General features: G+C 38.4%; 1 protein-coding gene across 4 annotated transcripts in view; it reads left to right on the top strand.

Moving 5' to 3' along the window:
- Positions 1-18,055, top strand: part of LOC102289833 (voltage-dependent T-type calcium channel subunit alpha-1I) — a 284,041-nt gene that overhangs the window by 117,397 nt on the left and 148,589 nt on the right. For all 4 annotated transcript variants that reach the window (XM_014338250.2, XM_005936824.2, XM_042226696.1 and 1 more), the window contains exons 3-4: positions 5,046-5,157; positions 8,659-8,792. In XM_014338250.2, coding sequence (XP_014193736.1) covers positions 5,046-5,157; positions 8,659-8,792 — 246 coding nt within the window. The remainder of the gene's footprint in view (positions 1-5,045; positions 5,158-8,658; positions 8,793-18,055) is intronic.

Below are 18,055 nucleotides of genomic sequence, written 5' to 3'. Positions count from 1 at the left end.
CCCGCCTCTTTCTCCTCTTTATTTCCCCTTTTCTCTCCATCCTTTTTTGCCAGTTTACTTCATTTGATAGTCGATTGGTTTCCATGGAAACCAGAGGTCGTTTGCCTCCTGCGTGTCTCTTTGGGAACAATAAAAACAAGCGAGGAAAGCAAGAGAGAGAGAAGGCAGAGAGACACTGAGGAATGGGTAGACAGAGTGACGCCATGCAGTGAGGTATTAAGAATTCATTTATCCCCCGCTGCCGCACACTTTCAGCCTCTAAGCTCTTTCCAGTTCTGTCACGCTGATGCTTTTGGCACATCCAAATCTTCTCGGTAATAGTCTCCAGTGCCACTGCATTTTTATCTGGCCTTTTAAAAGAATCTTAGATTTGTTTACTCCTGGCTGTATGATGTACTCTGTGAGGCTGGAAGAATGTAAAAGGTTTAAGGAGCTGAAGACAGTCGATTTAATCAGTCAGTCTCAGAAGGACTATTTTGCAAGTGTTTCAAAATGAACTGATCAAGGACGCCTGTAATTTATAGGCTTAAACGTTTCCATCCTTTTAACAGTAAACATGAAAGCATCTTCAAGTAGGGCCGGGCCATATGAGGAAAATTCTATTTCACTTTTGTTTGTTTTTTTTAGTTTTTGCGATATCACGATGCGCAATATATATTGCAATATGTTTAAATAACCTGTTTAACCATTAGTGTTATATTTAACCACACGGAGAATATTCAATATATCGCCCATCCCTGTCTTCGAGCCAGTCAGTTGACAAGCACTGGGTAAGCATGTTAGTGTAATCACCTACTGTACAGTGCACATAACTGTGCTGTGTAATTGTACCTCCAGATCTTTTAATGGTGCTGTTTAGTGACCTGCATTGAATTACTGAAGGTGTTATAAGGAGCTTCTACTAGTGAGTGACAGCCGCTGGATGAATGCGAAGCAGACCGTGCTGAAAACAGCAGACGCTACTTTACAATTACTCCTGAAGAACAAAAAAAAATGAAGGTTAAAAAATTCAGAAGGTGAAAGAGTTCTATGAAACTATTTCAGAGTTAATCTTCGAGCACCTGGTCTGTAATAGAGCTTTGCGCTTTGAATTTCACCTCATTTTCCTTCCAGTGTTGATGTGAGGTGCGTGTGCATGTCTGTGTGAGAGAGTAAAAAAAGATGGAGCCTCCTCCAAGGCACCTACACTAATTGACTCATTTTTCAGAAGTGGCGAGAGATAGACAGACACTTGCACATTGTTAAAGGCAGCTCATGTATAGGCGGAGTGAATTAGAAGGTAACTGGAAAGCTGGGCACTCCAGCAACACGCTAAAGAATGCATTTAGGAGTGAAAATGACCCCAGGATAATCCTAATAGTATTAGTCCAAAAGCTGTCATCATTACTTAGTGCAAGGAAAGAAGAAATGCTGACCTGCAATTTTGTCTAGCTATGCCTGGAAAGGCATTCGTGTTTTAGGGGGTGGATTCACAGACACTGCCTGGAGGTTCTCACATAGGCTCAGTGACACCTGAGGATGATATCTCTGTCCTCATTAGGAAGGGCTAGCTACACAAAAAGCTGAAGTGGTAAAAGTGTGTGTGTGTATCTCTGTATGTGTGTGTGTGCGTGCGCTTGTAGAATGGTGATATAACTGGATTATTTGTTCCGTTACTGCATTTCCAATTGATTTTGCTACACCTCATCAATTATATTGATCCAAATATCGATAGCATCAATACCAACGCTGATATTATTATTGGATCGTGATAGGATTAATACTTTATTTCTGTATTAATCTGTCGTCTAACTTCAGGATGCAGCTCACAGAGTTGTGTTAAATTCCAAATGTCAAAACACAGGAAAAGCTGAAAGGTGTGTTTTGCTGTGTTAACTCATCACAGTGATTTACTGGTCATTAAAATGTGTTAAGAATTTGAAAATTGATAATAATTCATCCCATAACTCCTGACACACTGCTCTCCCCTACACACGCTGCCTACATGTTAAGCGTATTGATGCTGTTATCATACTGATCATCATACAGCAAAAGTTACAAAGCTCTATACAGAAAAAGGAAAAAAGTAAATGGAATAAGAAAACACAGAGGGTCCATTAATCAGAGATATAATTATTAGTTCATGTTCAGAAGTAATCAGAATTCTAAAATCAATGCTTAACAAGTCGTCTCTGTTTACCCTGCAATGACCTGGAATTTCAAGGATGGATGGATGGATTTCCAGTTAAAAATGTGAAATCTATTGTTGAAAAAAAATTGTAAAAGGATGAAGTTTGTTTTTTTAAATCCCTTTGACTTTTCACAATAATCTCATTATATTTGTTATATTTGTTAAATTGTAAGAAGAGACGGACTAAATTAGATTATCTTCAAAACAATCAAAGAAAATATTTCAGTTAATACGGGAGTATGTGTTTGATTTATGAAAATTGAGAAAATGTTAAACGTCCACATACACTGTGAAGATCATCAAGTATTTTTTATGTGTTTTCAAGCAAGTAGTGCATAAAGAGTGATTGAATCACAAAAGACCTAACCTATCACTGTGCCATTCTAATTGGTAGACACAGTACAAAGTTTGTATGTAATACTTGCCATCATGTTGGAACGTATAATTTCAAATGTTTCTATTTTTTCCATATTAACAATGTAAAAATGACACATGCACATGTAAGTGCCTATTTGTTACGCTGTTGTTGCTTTCAACCCTGGCTATGCATATAATACTCAGAACTTTGCATACAGTTATTTAAATATCATTTTTTCTGTGTAACTCAGTTTTAAAAAGCTGTCATGCAGTTAATTGATCCATGCATTTGATGGTCTATGACAGATCTTTCCTCTTAACCATGTGTCACGTCTGCTTTGCAGCTGTTAGCCTGTTGGATGTCGATAATAAACATGCCACCCTGCGGTGAAAATTTCTCTTTACATGATCCCTGTCAGCTGACGCGTATTGACTTAATGTTTGATTTAATGTGAAACCTAATGTGCCCAAGTGTGTGTGTGTACATGAATCTGTGCTAAAGTGTGGGCGGGTGATTTGAGTGTTATGTGTTTGAACCTGTTGGTTATTTTGCACGTGCATATGTGTGCGGCTTTCCGCTCATATGTGTTTGGAGAAGTGGGTGTTTGTGTGTGGCTCTCTGTCTTTGTGTTTATGTGTATGCATGTGCTTTGCCCACTCAAAGCCTATCTTTATCCATCCTGCGATATCTAAAGTGGTCCATCTTCTTGTGGGAAGGTTCAGGCAGGGCCAAGACGAGCGTGTTGAGAAGTTAATGTTTTCAGGAGACTCTCTGTGTGTCTTGCTGAAGCTGCACCTGTCCTGCTGACTGTGTATGTCAAGCTGCTCGGGGAGTGTTTCAGCTTCCTGTTCTGTATAGCCTCCGGGAGGGATTGGACCTCCTGGGCTATTACAGCACATCGTCCTTCTCATACTTGTTAGCTGAGCATTGCATTCCCTCCACGAACACACGGTGAATGAATTTTGAATCACTTCCTCTTGCTCTTTCTTTGCCAATACTGTTTGATTTTTCCTCTTCAGTCTGCTCCATTTAACTTTTCTCAGAACAAGTGTTGTTCAGGTTTTGGTTCACTCACAATATTCAGCATCGTCACACATTTTCTGACATTTGCTATGCAGGATTTTGATTACTCACGTCATAGAGGATTTTCCTATTAGAAACCACTGAAACAGTAGGGCTCCAGCATCTTGCTGGCAGACAGTAGATGGTGCCGTTCAGTTCTATGAAATGTCTCTGCAGCATCTGATGCATCTCATTTGTCTTTATGATTTAGATGGCTTTGGGGTGCATAAGTGAGTGTCAGCAGAGTGATGAAGTTAAATAAGAAAAGTGCATTTTTCATAGAGTGTGTCATAGATATCGCGCATTACACTTTCTAATACTACCGCAGTCTCCTGTGTCAGTGAGGATTAACGTTTATGGAGCGATCAAAGAAAAGCTATGGCAGGTTTTTAAAATTTGATTTTCTTCTTCTTCTGTTATTGCCATAGTTTTCATAGCAGTTATAAAAAATAATGCTGACTCTGAGAACCCATCATAGAATATAAAAGCAATCTGCAGATATAAGAGTGTTGGTTAAAAAAAAAAGAAACACTAAAAACACTATGGTAGGAATTGACTGCTGTTCTGTAGCAGAAGATGGACTGAATTATAAATTATACTATATTTGCACATTTTGCATCTTGCACGTCTTCGTCCTGTCTCGTCTACAATATCCTGACAATAACTTGAACCTGGTATTCAATACCTACTGCACTATACATTTTTATTGTTTCTGTCCTGTCTTTGTTTATTGTACAGTTATTGTACAGTTAACATTATAGTATTTCATAGCATTGTATAGTTAGTAATTAGTACCATTTTATCCCTTAATTTTACCGAAATTTAGCACATTATTTATTTGTAATTCCTAGTTTTAAATCATAAATCACATAAAGATATGTTTTTTATATTCTTATGATTACACCCCAGGGGTGCTTGGGTGAAGCAGCATTTTTATTACGCTGTAAACTGTTGTATTGACAATAAAGCTCTTGTTCAGTTTAGACCATATACCTCCTTTCCAGTCAGAAGCTAAACATGCTATTAGCCATTTAAAGCCCGAACCATGAAATGATTGCTGGAAAAATCTATTTTTTTAAAAGGAGTGTTTATTAAACCTTTTGGCATTTTAAAAAATGTTTGGCTTTTCTGGGCAATTTGTTGGTTAAAGATTTATTCTGCAATTTATTTGTGTTTTTTTAGGGGGGGAAAAATCACACTGATCATGTAAAAGTAAAAATAAAGTCATGTATGTACATGACACACTTGGCGTTAAGAGGTTAGTAGCTGGAGAACTGAGTTAGCAGAAAGGGTTACTTTTGTTATTTGTTTCTATTCTCTCATCATTTTTTAAATGAGGTGTCTTCATAGAGTTTCTTTTGTTTAAAGTACGAACGACCCATTTTCCCTTCACTGGAACATAAAGTCTTGGCTTTCCCTTTGTGAGGAGTTCTCCTTAACCAGATGTGTGTCTACATGGTTCGAACGTGTGAGTATGATGGTGATCCTGTTGAACTGCGTTACCCTGGGAATGTACCAGCCCTGTGAGAACATCGACTGCTCCTCAGACCGATGCCAGATACTACAGGTACAACACAAACGTGCATGAAATCCACCCCTAGCTTGTGGCAACATCCCATATAGTCTCAAAGGAAACTGTATGTGTGCTCTTAACAGTGCCTTGTGTGTGTGTGTGTTTTTATGCAATCATTTCATATGAATTCTACTTCCTATGGACACATGAACATGTGATTCTGATAAAAATATGTTTGATCCCATAGACGTCTGTTAAGTAAAGCAATACAGACTCTTTTCTTTTGCTGCTTGGAGACGAGTTGTATTTAGATGCATAGTCTCTCTCATGAGGTCCATTCTGAGCCAGGAAAATCCCTCTGATAACATAAATATTCCTTTTAAAGTGTTGTATGAGTTACAGGTGTTGAGGGACCTCTTTAAAGGGTCCTAAAAGTCAAAGGGACCAGTTAGACTGGTTTATGTTCTGTATATTTGATTCGAATCTCTACATGCACGGTCATATTGCAGAAAAGAAGATAGAAACACACACTGATACATCCAAACTCAGCTTTATCCCAACCTTACCTCATTTGCCCATCATGCTCTTCTTCCCCCCATGCTGGTCACTGTAACTGCTTGCACTGACTCACTGCTAGCTTGCGGTCTTTATGCTGCAGCGAGCATGACTCTGTCATGTATGACACCTCTGCAGCTTCACTTATCATTTGGCAGGACACCGAATCCCTTCTCACTTATGTCAAAGGTGGCTCGAGTGGGTATAACATCTGTGCTAGAGCCTGCGCGCATATGCCTGCCGTCTGCCAGGGCAAAGAGCTTGCTGAATCACACGCAATGCACACGAGGCACTGCACACATCATATAGCATAGCAGCAAATGTAGACACACACAGTAGATTGATTCAAGTGTCTGTGGGGGAGTGGGGGGGTTGTTGAGTTGGATCTAATAGAATTTCTCCTCCAAGTATCTATAGACCCTATTCAGTATGAGCATGGATTTAGTGGGCTACAGCCCCACAGTCAATACGCTGCTCTCAAAAAATCTACTGTTCAATAACATGATCTCCATGCTGGCTCAGCAGCGAAATCTATAAGCTCTAACAAATGTGGGCTGAGAGACCTTTGGAGGCTTAGGTGGCCACTAGCAGGCATTGTTGGATGATGGATGAGTGCAAGTCCATTGTTGTGCAAAAGTGTTGAGCTACCCCTCCTCTCTTTGGAATTTTTTGAAAACGCAGATTTTTCTATTTGTTTGGGCCTTTCATCCACACGTAAACGGCGTTATCGATCACTGAAAATGGAGATTTTTAAAAACTCTGTTTTTGCGTTTAAGTGTGGACGAGGAAAATGGGGATTTACTCACGCAGCATCAAAGTCGTCTTCACTCAGGATAGAGACAAAATACTGTTGCTGTTAATCTGACTATCTGCAGTTTTTACACACTTACATAAACACACGCAGTTACTGTCCCTCCATTTAGAAAGACAGAGGTGTGACATAGCAAACTTCTACACTGGGGGTTCGGGGAGGGGAATGAAAAAATAAAGTCAGATGTTTTAGAGAGTTGCAGAAATGGCACGAGACATAAGTGCTTTTCACCATTTGCTAAAGTCTCCCTTGGGTTAGCAAACATTACCAAAGGTAGCACCTCATCCATCTTTCCAGCAAAGGTCAAGGTTGGAAAGTCTGACCACTCCTCCTCATTAGTAAGCTGGTCTGGCATACCTGCACTAAATAGGATGCATGTTTTCAGCAGCAAACAAGTCAGGAAACAAAGATCCACCTTAATGGTTCAGATTTGGATCACGTCGCTTGCAGTACGTCGCTCTGAAAATCAAATTACAGGCAACACTGAGCGTGTCAGTTTGTCTCTAATTCCCCAGTATGAACAGAAAGGAGCTCCAGCTAATCTAGGCTTTTTGCACACAACAGCATCGACGAGCTGAATCCTTAGATTTGTTTAAGTGTGTTTTTCTTTTCTTTTTTTATTAGATGCTTGATAAAAGCTATTTGAGGTGTGAGGATTTCGACGTGAGGCTTACCTCTGATTACTGCGCAGAATAATTGTTTTCCATTACTTCACCTTTTAAGGAAACCTGTTGATTTGAGCTTGACGGCATTTGGATGATGTAATGGAAGAAGCGTCTTTGCTGCCATCAGTTTGCTTTTCACACACAACATCATCAAAAGTCTTACTGTGTGCAGACAAACAGTCTGTCTCATTCATCAGGAAATCTGTTAAATTTGTGCTTGTACATTAGGCATGTTACATTTAGAGGAAATATGTACTGTATAATGGATCTTTAGAGCTGTTGCTAAAGCAAACCAAAATACAACAAAATTCATTGATATTGAGTTTTACTGCCTGTTATGGTAAAAGTTATGGACCTGGAACCAATTAATGGAGGATTGTAGAAGAAGTGATAAATCATTTAGCACAAAATGAATAGATGAGTTTATTCAATTGTAGACATAAAGCCTAAAAGGGCCTACGGCCACTCAGAGGATCTAAAAACTGTGTTTATAATTTGTGTCAAAATAAATCTAGTTGGAACCTTAACTTCAATTTTTCTACATGTAGTGTTGATATACTGTATTTTCCACACTATAAGGCGCACTTAAGATCCTTAAATTTTCTCAAAAAACGACAGTGCGCCTTATGTATGAATTCTGGTTGTGCTTACTGACCTCGAACCGATTTTATGTGGTACACGGCGCTCAAACATCTGTCAAAACATGTTTTAGTGTGACTTTGGTAAGCAAGAAGCTGCACCGCTTGATGGATTGTGGGAGCATTACGGCTACTGTAGTCAGGAGGCTCGCGGAGTGATCTGGGTCCTAAACTCCGTCTGTTCAGGTCTCAAAGTCAAACGAACACTGCGACACACTGTGAGTTAAAAACTGCCTAAATTCTTTCATCTTTAATAAAATGATCAGAGTTGCTGCTTCACCAGGTGTAACAAATAAGTTTAACATCCATGAAAACAGAATCTATTAAATTTAGCAGAGTTAGAAGTTAGCAGGAAGTTAGCTCGCTAGTTTCCACCTAAACATGATATACCATGTTCTGACTGAGGGATTTCTGAAAAAATTAAAATGTACAGCTCTGCTATCACTTCCAACATAAATGAAGACAGAAAACTAAACAGGCATTTGCCAAGCGGTTTTATTTATTTATCCGTGCATGTGTGTGTGTGTGTACATTTGCATCTGCTTGTCTATGAGATGCAAGGCCTTTTCACACACATGCATTATTTATTTAATGTAATCAGTTTTTCAGTGTTAAACCTGTAAAGAAATGACGATTCTCCTGGTCACCGTTTCCATGAAACTTAAAAAAACAAGCAAAAAAAATAAATAAATTGTGAGTTCAAACGATGATTAAAGTCAGTTAGTTTCACTTTTGCACGCTAAATTTAACAGACGTCTCTCTGTGATCTTTTTGTTTCCATCCCAACAATGATTCATCATTCCTGCTGCCAAAAGCAGCCAGAAATGACATTTTTCCTTATGTTTTCCCTTATTAACACCTCGTATCTCTGTTTCTTTTCTGTCAGGCCTTCGATGCGTTCATCTACATCTTCTTTGCTATGGAGATGGTTGTAAAAATGATCGCTCTGGGGATCTTTGGTCGACGCTGTTACCTCGGGGACACGTGGAACAGGCTGGATTTCTTTATCGTCATGGCAGGGTGAGGACCTTCTGTTCCATTTATCTGACTCCTCTTTCCACATCAGGAGACTCACACGGGTGGGAGCGCTGAAGGGTTTTCTCCCAAACACATGTCTTGACAGCTATAACATCAACAACAAAAACAAATAAATAAAATGTAAAAAAAATAATAAAGGGAAAGTATGAACTCATGCATTGTGGGTCAGTGTAATGCTAATTAAATACACCCAAAGGGCTACACTTAAACATTAGCTGATTCTTTTTCAGTAATTTTCACTGTTCCTCTTCGGTCTGCTAATATAACTTGTAAATGTTTCATTCCACATTTAAACTGGAGCTCTCACACAGAGAGTGTTTGAATTATTCGAAAGTTCAAATATTTAATTATGATCAATTCTGTTTCGCTTCTGTTTAAAGGCCAGGTTCCAAATCCCTTTTTGGCTCATCCTTTTTTGTCTTCCTCTACAATTCACAATCCACTGTGCTGCGATGCATAGCCAATCAAGTCGGTGTTACAAATGTAACATGGCAGTGGGTATTAACGTGTGGATAGTAACTGGCTCTCACTTGGGACATGACTGGCAGTAACACAGTGATGATGCGATTCAGCTGAGCTAATCATCTTAATGGAACCTATTGAATGAGCTGAAATTACCCAACCACAAATTCTGTCAGGGTTACTGATGTCTCGAAGGGATACCTTTAAATGGTTAAAAAAAAAAAAAGGTATGAAATATTTTTCTTTGGACAAAGTCAACCATTAAATGTGTGTGTGCTTTTTTTGTTAACTCTACTGAGCTTTTGTGCAACTAAGGGATTACAGACTCCTGATGCTAATCCTAACCCACTCCAGTGTACCAAGTATAATTTTGTTCACTTGTCTCATTAGTAGTGATTTCCCACTCTCTGCAGCTTAGTTAAATCCCTTGTTATGACCATCTATAATGTTTCTCTTTTAATCGCAGTGAATTGCTCAGTTTCTTGGAGCACTGGTGGTAGAGGTGAGGTGGGCCAGTCGATCCAGTAGTATTGCTACCAACACTGATACTGGTATCGGATCAATACTAACGTGACAGGATCGATACTTTGTGTCTGTCCTCTAAGTTCATGATGTACTGCACCCTGGTGAACCTTTTTGGATGTATATCCTGTAGCACATTTCAGTAACAGAAGTTGACCCAAAGTGCTTTAGAGACAGGAACATTTATATTTTACATCTCCAAAAAAATCCCAGTTTAAAATATACATGAGAAGTTGAAAAGTTTTGTTTGTGATTGTGTTCAGAATTTGCAAATTGATGATGATGAATCACGAATGACACATTGTTCTCTCCTACATAAGCTGCCTTTACAGGTTAAAAATGTTGGTATTTCTATTTCTATTTCTATACAGGCTCTGTATTTACTTGGTAACAGACTTATACCAAAATTTGCAGTGTCACACAGCACTAGTAGGTTGTGGTTGGAGGCGTTTTGTTTTGTTTTTCTAATTATTTAATGTCTTTTTATTAATATGATCTGACTGAAATGCCAATTTTAGAATAGATGTTTGCATTTGAAAGGACATGACGAGGACACTGCCTGTCTGAAAGTTACAGTTTGTAATGTTAACATTGTCGCCTCTTTCAAAAATATTAAGGATGTTTTTAAAATCTGGTTCATTTAGTTAATTTGGTCTAGAACTATGGAAGGGCTGTTGCATTTTACCTCTCGTCCGCTTCACACCAAACATTTAAGTTTGGTTATTTTTTTCACCTATTAAAGGGTAATGAACAGTTTTTAAACACAAGGCAAGTAGCTGATTTGCTAGTCAGTGCTGTCGTATCATGAACAGAGTCAGAGCACATGGTACAACAGCAGGAAATATAATGTTGCTGTACTTTACCTTTTATGGTTTTAGAATTTAGCCATAAAGAGCTCATAATGTCTACACTGCACGTGTAGCTCATATTTAGAGAACAATGGTTGACGGAGACCAAATAGTGACATCTGTTGTTAAAGATGAATACGATAACGGCCAAAATGAAAATTATGATTATTTTGGACATTAGTGAGATCACGATTGTTTATCTCAGTTATTGGTTGATTTGTTGAATTGTGCGTAAACATGTTTTTCAGCCCTGCTTTTTCACCTAAAGTCGGTGAAACTCATACAATAAAAATAAAGGCAAATACAAAAACTGTACCAAGATTTTACTCAAAATTAATTTTCTGTATTACTTTCTACATTATGCTACACTCCTGTTAATAAAACCATCTCTCCACACAGAAGGCCTGATCACCTGGTCTCTTAGAAGCAAAATATAAAATCTCTCTCTTTTCCCCTCTTTGTCATGTTGTATACAGCACAGCTATTGGAAAAGTAATTGCTTGAGGGGATAATATGGCTTTTGTCCAGTGACTATTTTTCCTGAAGCCTTTGCTACTGAGAGTATTTAGTGTATACTTATCTTTGGCCATTATGTTGGTGATTTCAGTACATCTTTGTGAGATGGATCAATATGCAGACGTGCCACATGGGCTCGCATTTAGGGGTTCTGTGCTGATGTTGGGTGATTCCTGTTAGCAGCCATTGCATTGGTTTTCTTGGACGTGTGTTTGTAGTGTGCTTTCAGGTGGTAGGATAGCTCCAAACAATGAACGGTATTCCGAAGGACAAGCTCTTCACCTTCAGCTGTATCTGTATCTGTCTTTTAATTTAGCATTAGTAGGACAGACTACAGCAACAAACATGGTGCATAGTGCAGGTAACAGCTGTGATTGGCACATATAGTGCATGCTCATTGTCAGGCAGTGACTTAGGAACCAACTTGATGTGATGAAGCACGCATTGTCACTATTGGTCTATTGCGTTCATTTAATCATGGGAAGCCAAAATTTGATTAATATCTGCTTATCTCCTGACACAGTGGGACATAATGGTTTCTAAGTGACTGATGCTGTGATACATATTAAAAAATTATGATAGCTTTTAATAAACAGCTGTAGCTCAGGAGGTGAAACGTGGTTGTATACTAGCTAAAAGGTTGGTGGTTCAATCCCTGTTTTCTTGGGCAAGATATTGAAGCTAAAGATGCTCCCGGTATGAGTGTGAGTGCGTGTATGAAGGTTAGGAAGCACTTCGATAAAGAAACAGTCCTTGTATTAATACGTGTGTGTGTGTGTGTGTGTGTGTGTGTGTGTGTGTGTGTGTGTGTGTGTGTAAATGAAGCATGTAGTAGAAAACCCTTTGAGTGCTCAGTCAGTTTACCATTTAATAACACGCTCAGATTTAATAGCTGTTACGCTATTCCATTTATGCTAAGCTTACATCAGCTCTTGCACCTAAAGTTCCTATTGAGCAAAGCCAGATCTTTGTTTTCAGGTCAGCAGTTATAAGGCTCCGGCTCACATTTGACTTTATCAGTTCAAGTTACCATCAGTTAATTATGGGTTTTCTTACATTATTTCAGACAGTACAAAGTTAGACATTTGTTTCTGTATACACACAGAAAGACAAGTAGCAGTTTATTTTTTTTACTGCATCTTGTCATCTGCTCTGATTAAGGCAGCCAATAGTGTTTTATTACATCAGAAGCTGGAGGCCGGGCTACGAAAACATACTATTACAAAATTGAGAAAAATCAAAACTCGGACAACATCAAAGCAACCAAGCAAACAAGGAAATTGACATAACACAAAATCCACTTGAGAGAATATTTACAAGGACATCTTCAAAAATACATGTTATGTACATGTATGTTATTAAGGTTAATTCACAACCAAAAAGAGGAGAAATGTGTCCTGGCCTGGGTACCCTGTAATGCAGCTATCCAAAGGAAAGAACAGCTGTTCCTGAGTGACAGGAGATTACAGCGGTAAATACAGAGTTTACCCAGCATGGCTTAGTATTTAAAAAAATACATTAAAATAAAAACTAGGCCAGGAAACTATACTAAAAATCGATAAATACTGGACATTTTATCACAAAAAGGAAACAAAAGACACGACATACGATGTTTATTAGTGCATCATTCTCCCAGATTTCAGGAATAATAATATTGGAGCCTAACATTGGAGTCTCTCAGACTCGCAGTTTCACTGGCAGTGCGAGTGGAAGGCAAGAAATTAGAGTTCATGGCAGAATAAGGAATAAAATAAGCTTTGGCTAGAAGAACGTTTCCAAAGCTGGAGTGCCACGCTATCACTTAGCACGTAAGAATTAAAGTAAATAACATGGTTTGAAGCAATTAAGTTGTATCCTATTATTTTTATGTTCTCAGGATTTGTAAATATACCATTAGTTTGCTGCATACTGCCTCCATGATCATTCCCATTCAAAAACAGAAACAGGTTTTCTGGTGACACCTGTGTAAAAACATCTTGCATCCACAAACCTTAAGCTTTTGACAGATGCCTTAAGGATGGAGAATGTCCAAACATCAAAACTAGATTTGACATCCTTGTTGCTGACCAACAAAAACACAATCACGTATCTGGGTGACCAATGTTTTTAGGGAGTGGAATGAATAGAAACACAACACTCACAGTGCTGAAATATGTTAAAATCAATGACTTTGTAGACATTGACAGATTGTATTAACATTAGTCTGTGTTCTTGTTCCAAAAACCAAGAACTTAGCGTTTATACTAACCGGTTAAATTAGCTGGAACCGTGCTGTTGTCTGTAAGTTAGGGCCACTGCGTTTAGAGGCAATCAACAAAGGAGCTCTGAAACATCTGCTTCCTGCTGAATTTCACTGTGTAATCCACAAAGAGCAGCAGTCACATTAGAAATGATTGTGAGTTGTGATTCTTTTCTCCACGATTAGTCGTAGGGATTCCCCAACTGCAGAGTCTAATCCTAACCCTCTACAATGTAGGTATAGACTTGTACTTCAATGAGTACTTTTTAGTTTCTTACTAAGATTACATTTCATAGCCTGTACTTTTTAACATTTACTTGAGTAAAGACACTGCATTAGCACTTCAACTTTTAGTTGGGTATTTCAAACACAGGTATCTGCACTTCTACTTAAATGAAGCCACATCATTTCCTTAAAGATTAATAAAGTAGCATTCTGATTCTGATAAAGAATGTCTGTATTTTTGGCACCACTGGCCACAGAACATTGAAGTATGCTTAATTACACTTTCCTGTCCACAGGGTGGTACATTCTAAATTACAGTATTCACACGGTGCCAATGCTATATAATTAAGGATGCAGACTCAAAACTCTAAAAGTCCTAACTTCAGTAGATCCAGTCACTAAATAGGAAGTTTTCACAAAGGTATATAGCAGCTAGGTGCCCCTAACAGCTGCACGTGATTAAGTGTGATCAGAAATCTTGGCACTTTGCTGATCTGAAGCATTCAGGCCTCACAATGCACCCTGGTGCCGAATGTGACGAAACAGCAAACAAACAACAAACTGTTTGAAACAAAAAAGGAAGAATCAAGGTTCCTGTGACCCAGTCAAAGTACAAATCTCAGCTGGACTAAAATGATTTGGTGGGACCTTAAGAGATCTGCGAATAAATGAATGGCCGCCAGTGGGCCATAATTCTTGCATAACGATGTGAGAGACTTACAAAGTCTTACAGGGAAGGATTATTTCAACTTATTGCTGAGGAAGTGCTTCTACAAGTTACTGAATCATGGGCTGTACTTAGTTTTTCCCAGAACCGCATGGAGTCCTGTTAAAAGTTTCTGTTTCACATCACTTTTGTAAAATGGGTTCCATCAGTTTGTCAGCTCCATTATGAGTAACTGTACCTGTTAGTCATACTTTGACAAGCTTCTCAAAATGTTACAATGAGTACAGACCAGCTTGAAAACAGTAGTTCACGTTTAAAACTAAATAACCTGTCCCTATACCCACTGCCTTTATTATATTTTTGTGTTTCTGTAGGTCCCAAATTATTTATTGTGTGACCGTCTTTATTTTTTAATAGTCTTTTAAAAAAATTAATAATACAAAGAGCAAATAATCCAAAATACAAAAGATTTGTACAAAACAACAAAAAAGTTGATTCTCTTTGTGTTGGAATCCATGCTTATATTGTTGAAAGTTACTATTACTAATGCATGCCAGTCTTCCTACTTACTTAATGTACTTTAGTTACACTATTATAGGAATTGTAAGTATTTTTTTTTTACAAATAATTGAAGATATCATGCTCACTAATACTTTAAATTGCTAAATTCAGTCAAATTGCAGCTTTCTGCCATAAAGTTTCCTTTTGTTGCTTTTTAATTTCCTCTGCATTCATCTTCTCCTTTTTTGATTTTCACTTTCAGAGAATGGGGCCAATTTTTCATTCACTTTCACTGAAATAGTTTCTCCAGATTTTCCAGCTTTACAGTCACTGGCCCCGAGGCTACAGAAGATTCTGCTTCCACCATCGAGCTTCCTTTTAATATTTGATCTAGTCCTTTTTTCCTCAAATCCAAAAAATCAGCACACAATGCCTCATCATCATTTCTTTGCATCAGCCCGCAATGTTCATGCATGCATGGTATGGAAGAGATACTACCATCATCACCAATTACTCCCCAGTCGTGCGTCCACCACATGCAGCGTGCTTAGCGACAAGGAGGAGGGGGGGGGCATGATAAAACGTTGCACCCCTGGGAACTAGTTTACTGCAAACACAAACAGTAGGCGAGCTGCAGGGAAGGGATTAGGAGCAGTGTGAGGCTCACACCAGGCTCAGCTTAGCTTGCCTGTAGAGCTGAACCCTGCACACAGTTAGTGAGGGAATATTGTTCGAACTGCATGTTTTTGTGTGTTGACTGCTCTTGGATTTGGTAGATGCCAAAATTAGTCCAAAAGTTGCCTTTTTATAAACTCTCTTTAATAACCCCTTGCTCCAACTACATGCCTCCATTAGTGATGTGAAAGGCTGCAGGCAATCATCTTGTGTAAAAGATGTATTTTTATGAGGAAATGTTCTGTACATTGATATAAAGCTAAAGAATAAGCTCCTCAAACACAAAATCGACTCTTAAAAGTGTCTAAAGTTAAGCTTGCAAACCTTTCTTCACTTGTGAAAACCAGTTGGCAGGCTTTGAAGGGCAAGTTGATAATAGATTGATTTGTGCACATGCATGCAGTGATGCCTCTTCTTTCACTCCTACTATGCCACATTTAAAACCTATTACTGTATATAATAGTGCTTAATACAGTGAAGTTTATGAAGCTAGGGTTGGTTTTTGGTCATTTTTCCATTCATCCTTATTCTTTGAGGCCTGGCAGAGCTGAAGTGGTGATGGAAGTCTGTGTATTAAGAGCACTGTATTTTATTTTTCAGTCTATCTGCTGAGAGACAGGAGAAGAAAATTAGCTAGTAGCTAAATCTGGCACATTGTGTTTATTCTGATTAGGATTGCTGATTAGAGGAATGGTTTATTTGAAGAGTTTTAGCCAGGACAGTGCAGAAATAGTACTGGTGAAGGTTATGATGTCGTGGCCTGATAGATTTGTGGGAGTGGGAGTCTTTTTCACACATAAACGTTAGTCATGGATTATCGAATACATACTTCCCTTAGGCAGTAGTTTTCATTTTCATTGCTATGCAGATGAAACCTAAATTTATCTCTGAAACCAGATAAAATAAATCAATTGCCATCATGGAGATTTTTGTTCTTTGCTGTTAAATTCTGAGTTTATTGGAGTTTATTTGGCACTTTTTCTTCTTCATGTATGCTGTATAGTGTTTTATAGTTTATACCTGACAGGTTTTGTTGTTCAGTGTCCTTGTTTCTTGTTCTTCTGCTACTGTGTAATGTGAGTTTAGTGTTTCTATTTTGATCCCTTGCGTTGTAGTCTAGCTTTCCCAGCATCCTTTTGTGTTTTGTCAAGTCCCCAACTCTGTCAGTTACTTGCATTAGGTTATCTTTTTCCATCTTTTTTGTCTTGTGTTTGGTTTCAATTCCTTTAAAAGTTAATTTATTAGTTTCGGCTCCATCTTTCCACTCTAGTGTGTCATCTATACCTAATTACTTTCTATATCTATTTAAAGCCTCAAGTCGTCTTTGTTCCTTGTTGAGTTGTACTGTGTTCTCGCTTTGCTCATGTCAAGTGTGGTTCCCTGCATTGTTTTTACTCAAATCTCAGATCTTAAGTGTGGTGATAAAACATAGCTTGGCTCTTGGTGGCAGTAATAAAATTTCTTCCAATGAGTGACGCTGATCCTAATTCGTTGCAACGCTGCATTATTCCATTTGCCTAAAGCAGAGTGGACAGTGAGCGTTTGAGAGAATAAAAGAAATACACACTAAAGCAAATGAATGCATTAGCATTGGCATTATACAAGGTTGTCTTTACTGACTTAATGGCATCCGTCTCGTGTCTATTGTTCAGCATTAAAGCTTTTTTTCACCCACATGAGGAATGTGTTTGTCTGTAGAAAACTAAAGCTGGGTGCACACCTCACAAATGTCAGACTGATCATGATTGTGATTTGAGTGTATTGACTGATTCGGCTGAGCTAGATTGGGTCCTTTCCAGGTTTAGTTGATGTTAGCAGTTGACAGGTTAAGGAATTGAGTGTGTGGTTTAAGTGTAAAATAATTTCTCTCCTCCTCAACCTAGCCCTCATTAATCAAGCTGGAGTTTCTAACCAAAATTGTTTAGATTTCTGCTTTAAATGTAACTGGATTACTAAAGCTGTAATTTTCTCCATCGCGGCCCATGTAAGAGAGGTGAAGTGTATGCTTCAGTGTGAGCGTATCCTTCTGCGATAATGTGTTTTTAGGGATAATGTTAGAGAGGTTATCTGTAAACGCAGGCTGAGCTTTGTACCTCCTCTCTCAGGATACATTTAGTCTCTCAGCCCCATGTCCTCTATCTGTCTCTAGCAGTCAGCCAAGGAAGCATGACAGGAGGTAAAAACATGCTGTGTTTTGAGGATACGACAAGGGAAAAAGAAGAGATATCAAAGCTAAATGTCAGGGTTCATAAATTTACACATTTTACACTTTAAAAGCATTTCTTTAAAACCCATCAGAGGAATGACAACCAGGAATTTACATTATGTTTCTCAGGCTCTTGCAGGTTTACTTGACTGTTGTTCCAAACTTAGTTGAAATGCTCCTGTCAAGTCATCAGTTTGCTAATTGCTTAGTAGTGTGACTGTTGCTCAAGCTACAGATGTTTGCATGATTATCTCCCGATGTAAAAAGCTGCACACTTTCACTTGCTAAGACATTAGCCCCAGAAGTTTTAATGAGCCTATGTTCCAACTGACTGCCAAACTGCTTAGAGTTTGTCTGGTCTTTAAGGTAGAACTGGAAGATTAG

This window comes from Haplochromis burtoni, unplaced genomic scaffold, assembly GCF_018398535.1.
Source record: "Haplochromis burtoni strain Fernald_Lab_line unplaced genomic scaffold, NCSU_Asbu1 Contig_223, whole genome shotgun sequence".
Lineage (NCBI taxonomy): Eukaryota > Metazoa > Chordata > Actinopteri > Cichliformes > Cichlidae > Haplochromis > Haplochromis burtoni.
This window is presented reverse-complemented; position numbering and strand designations above follow the sequence as displayed.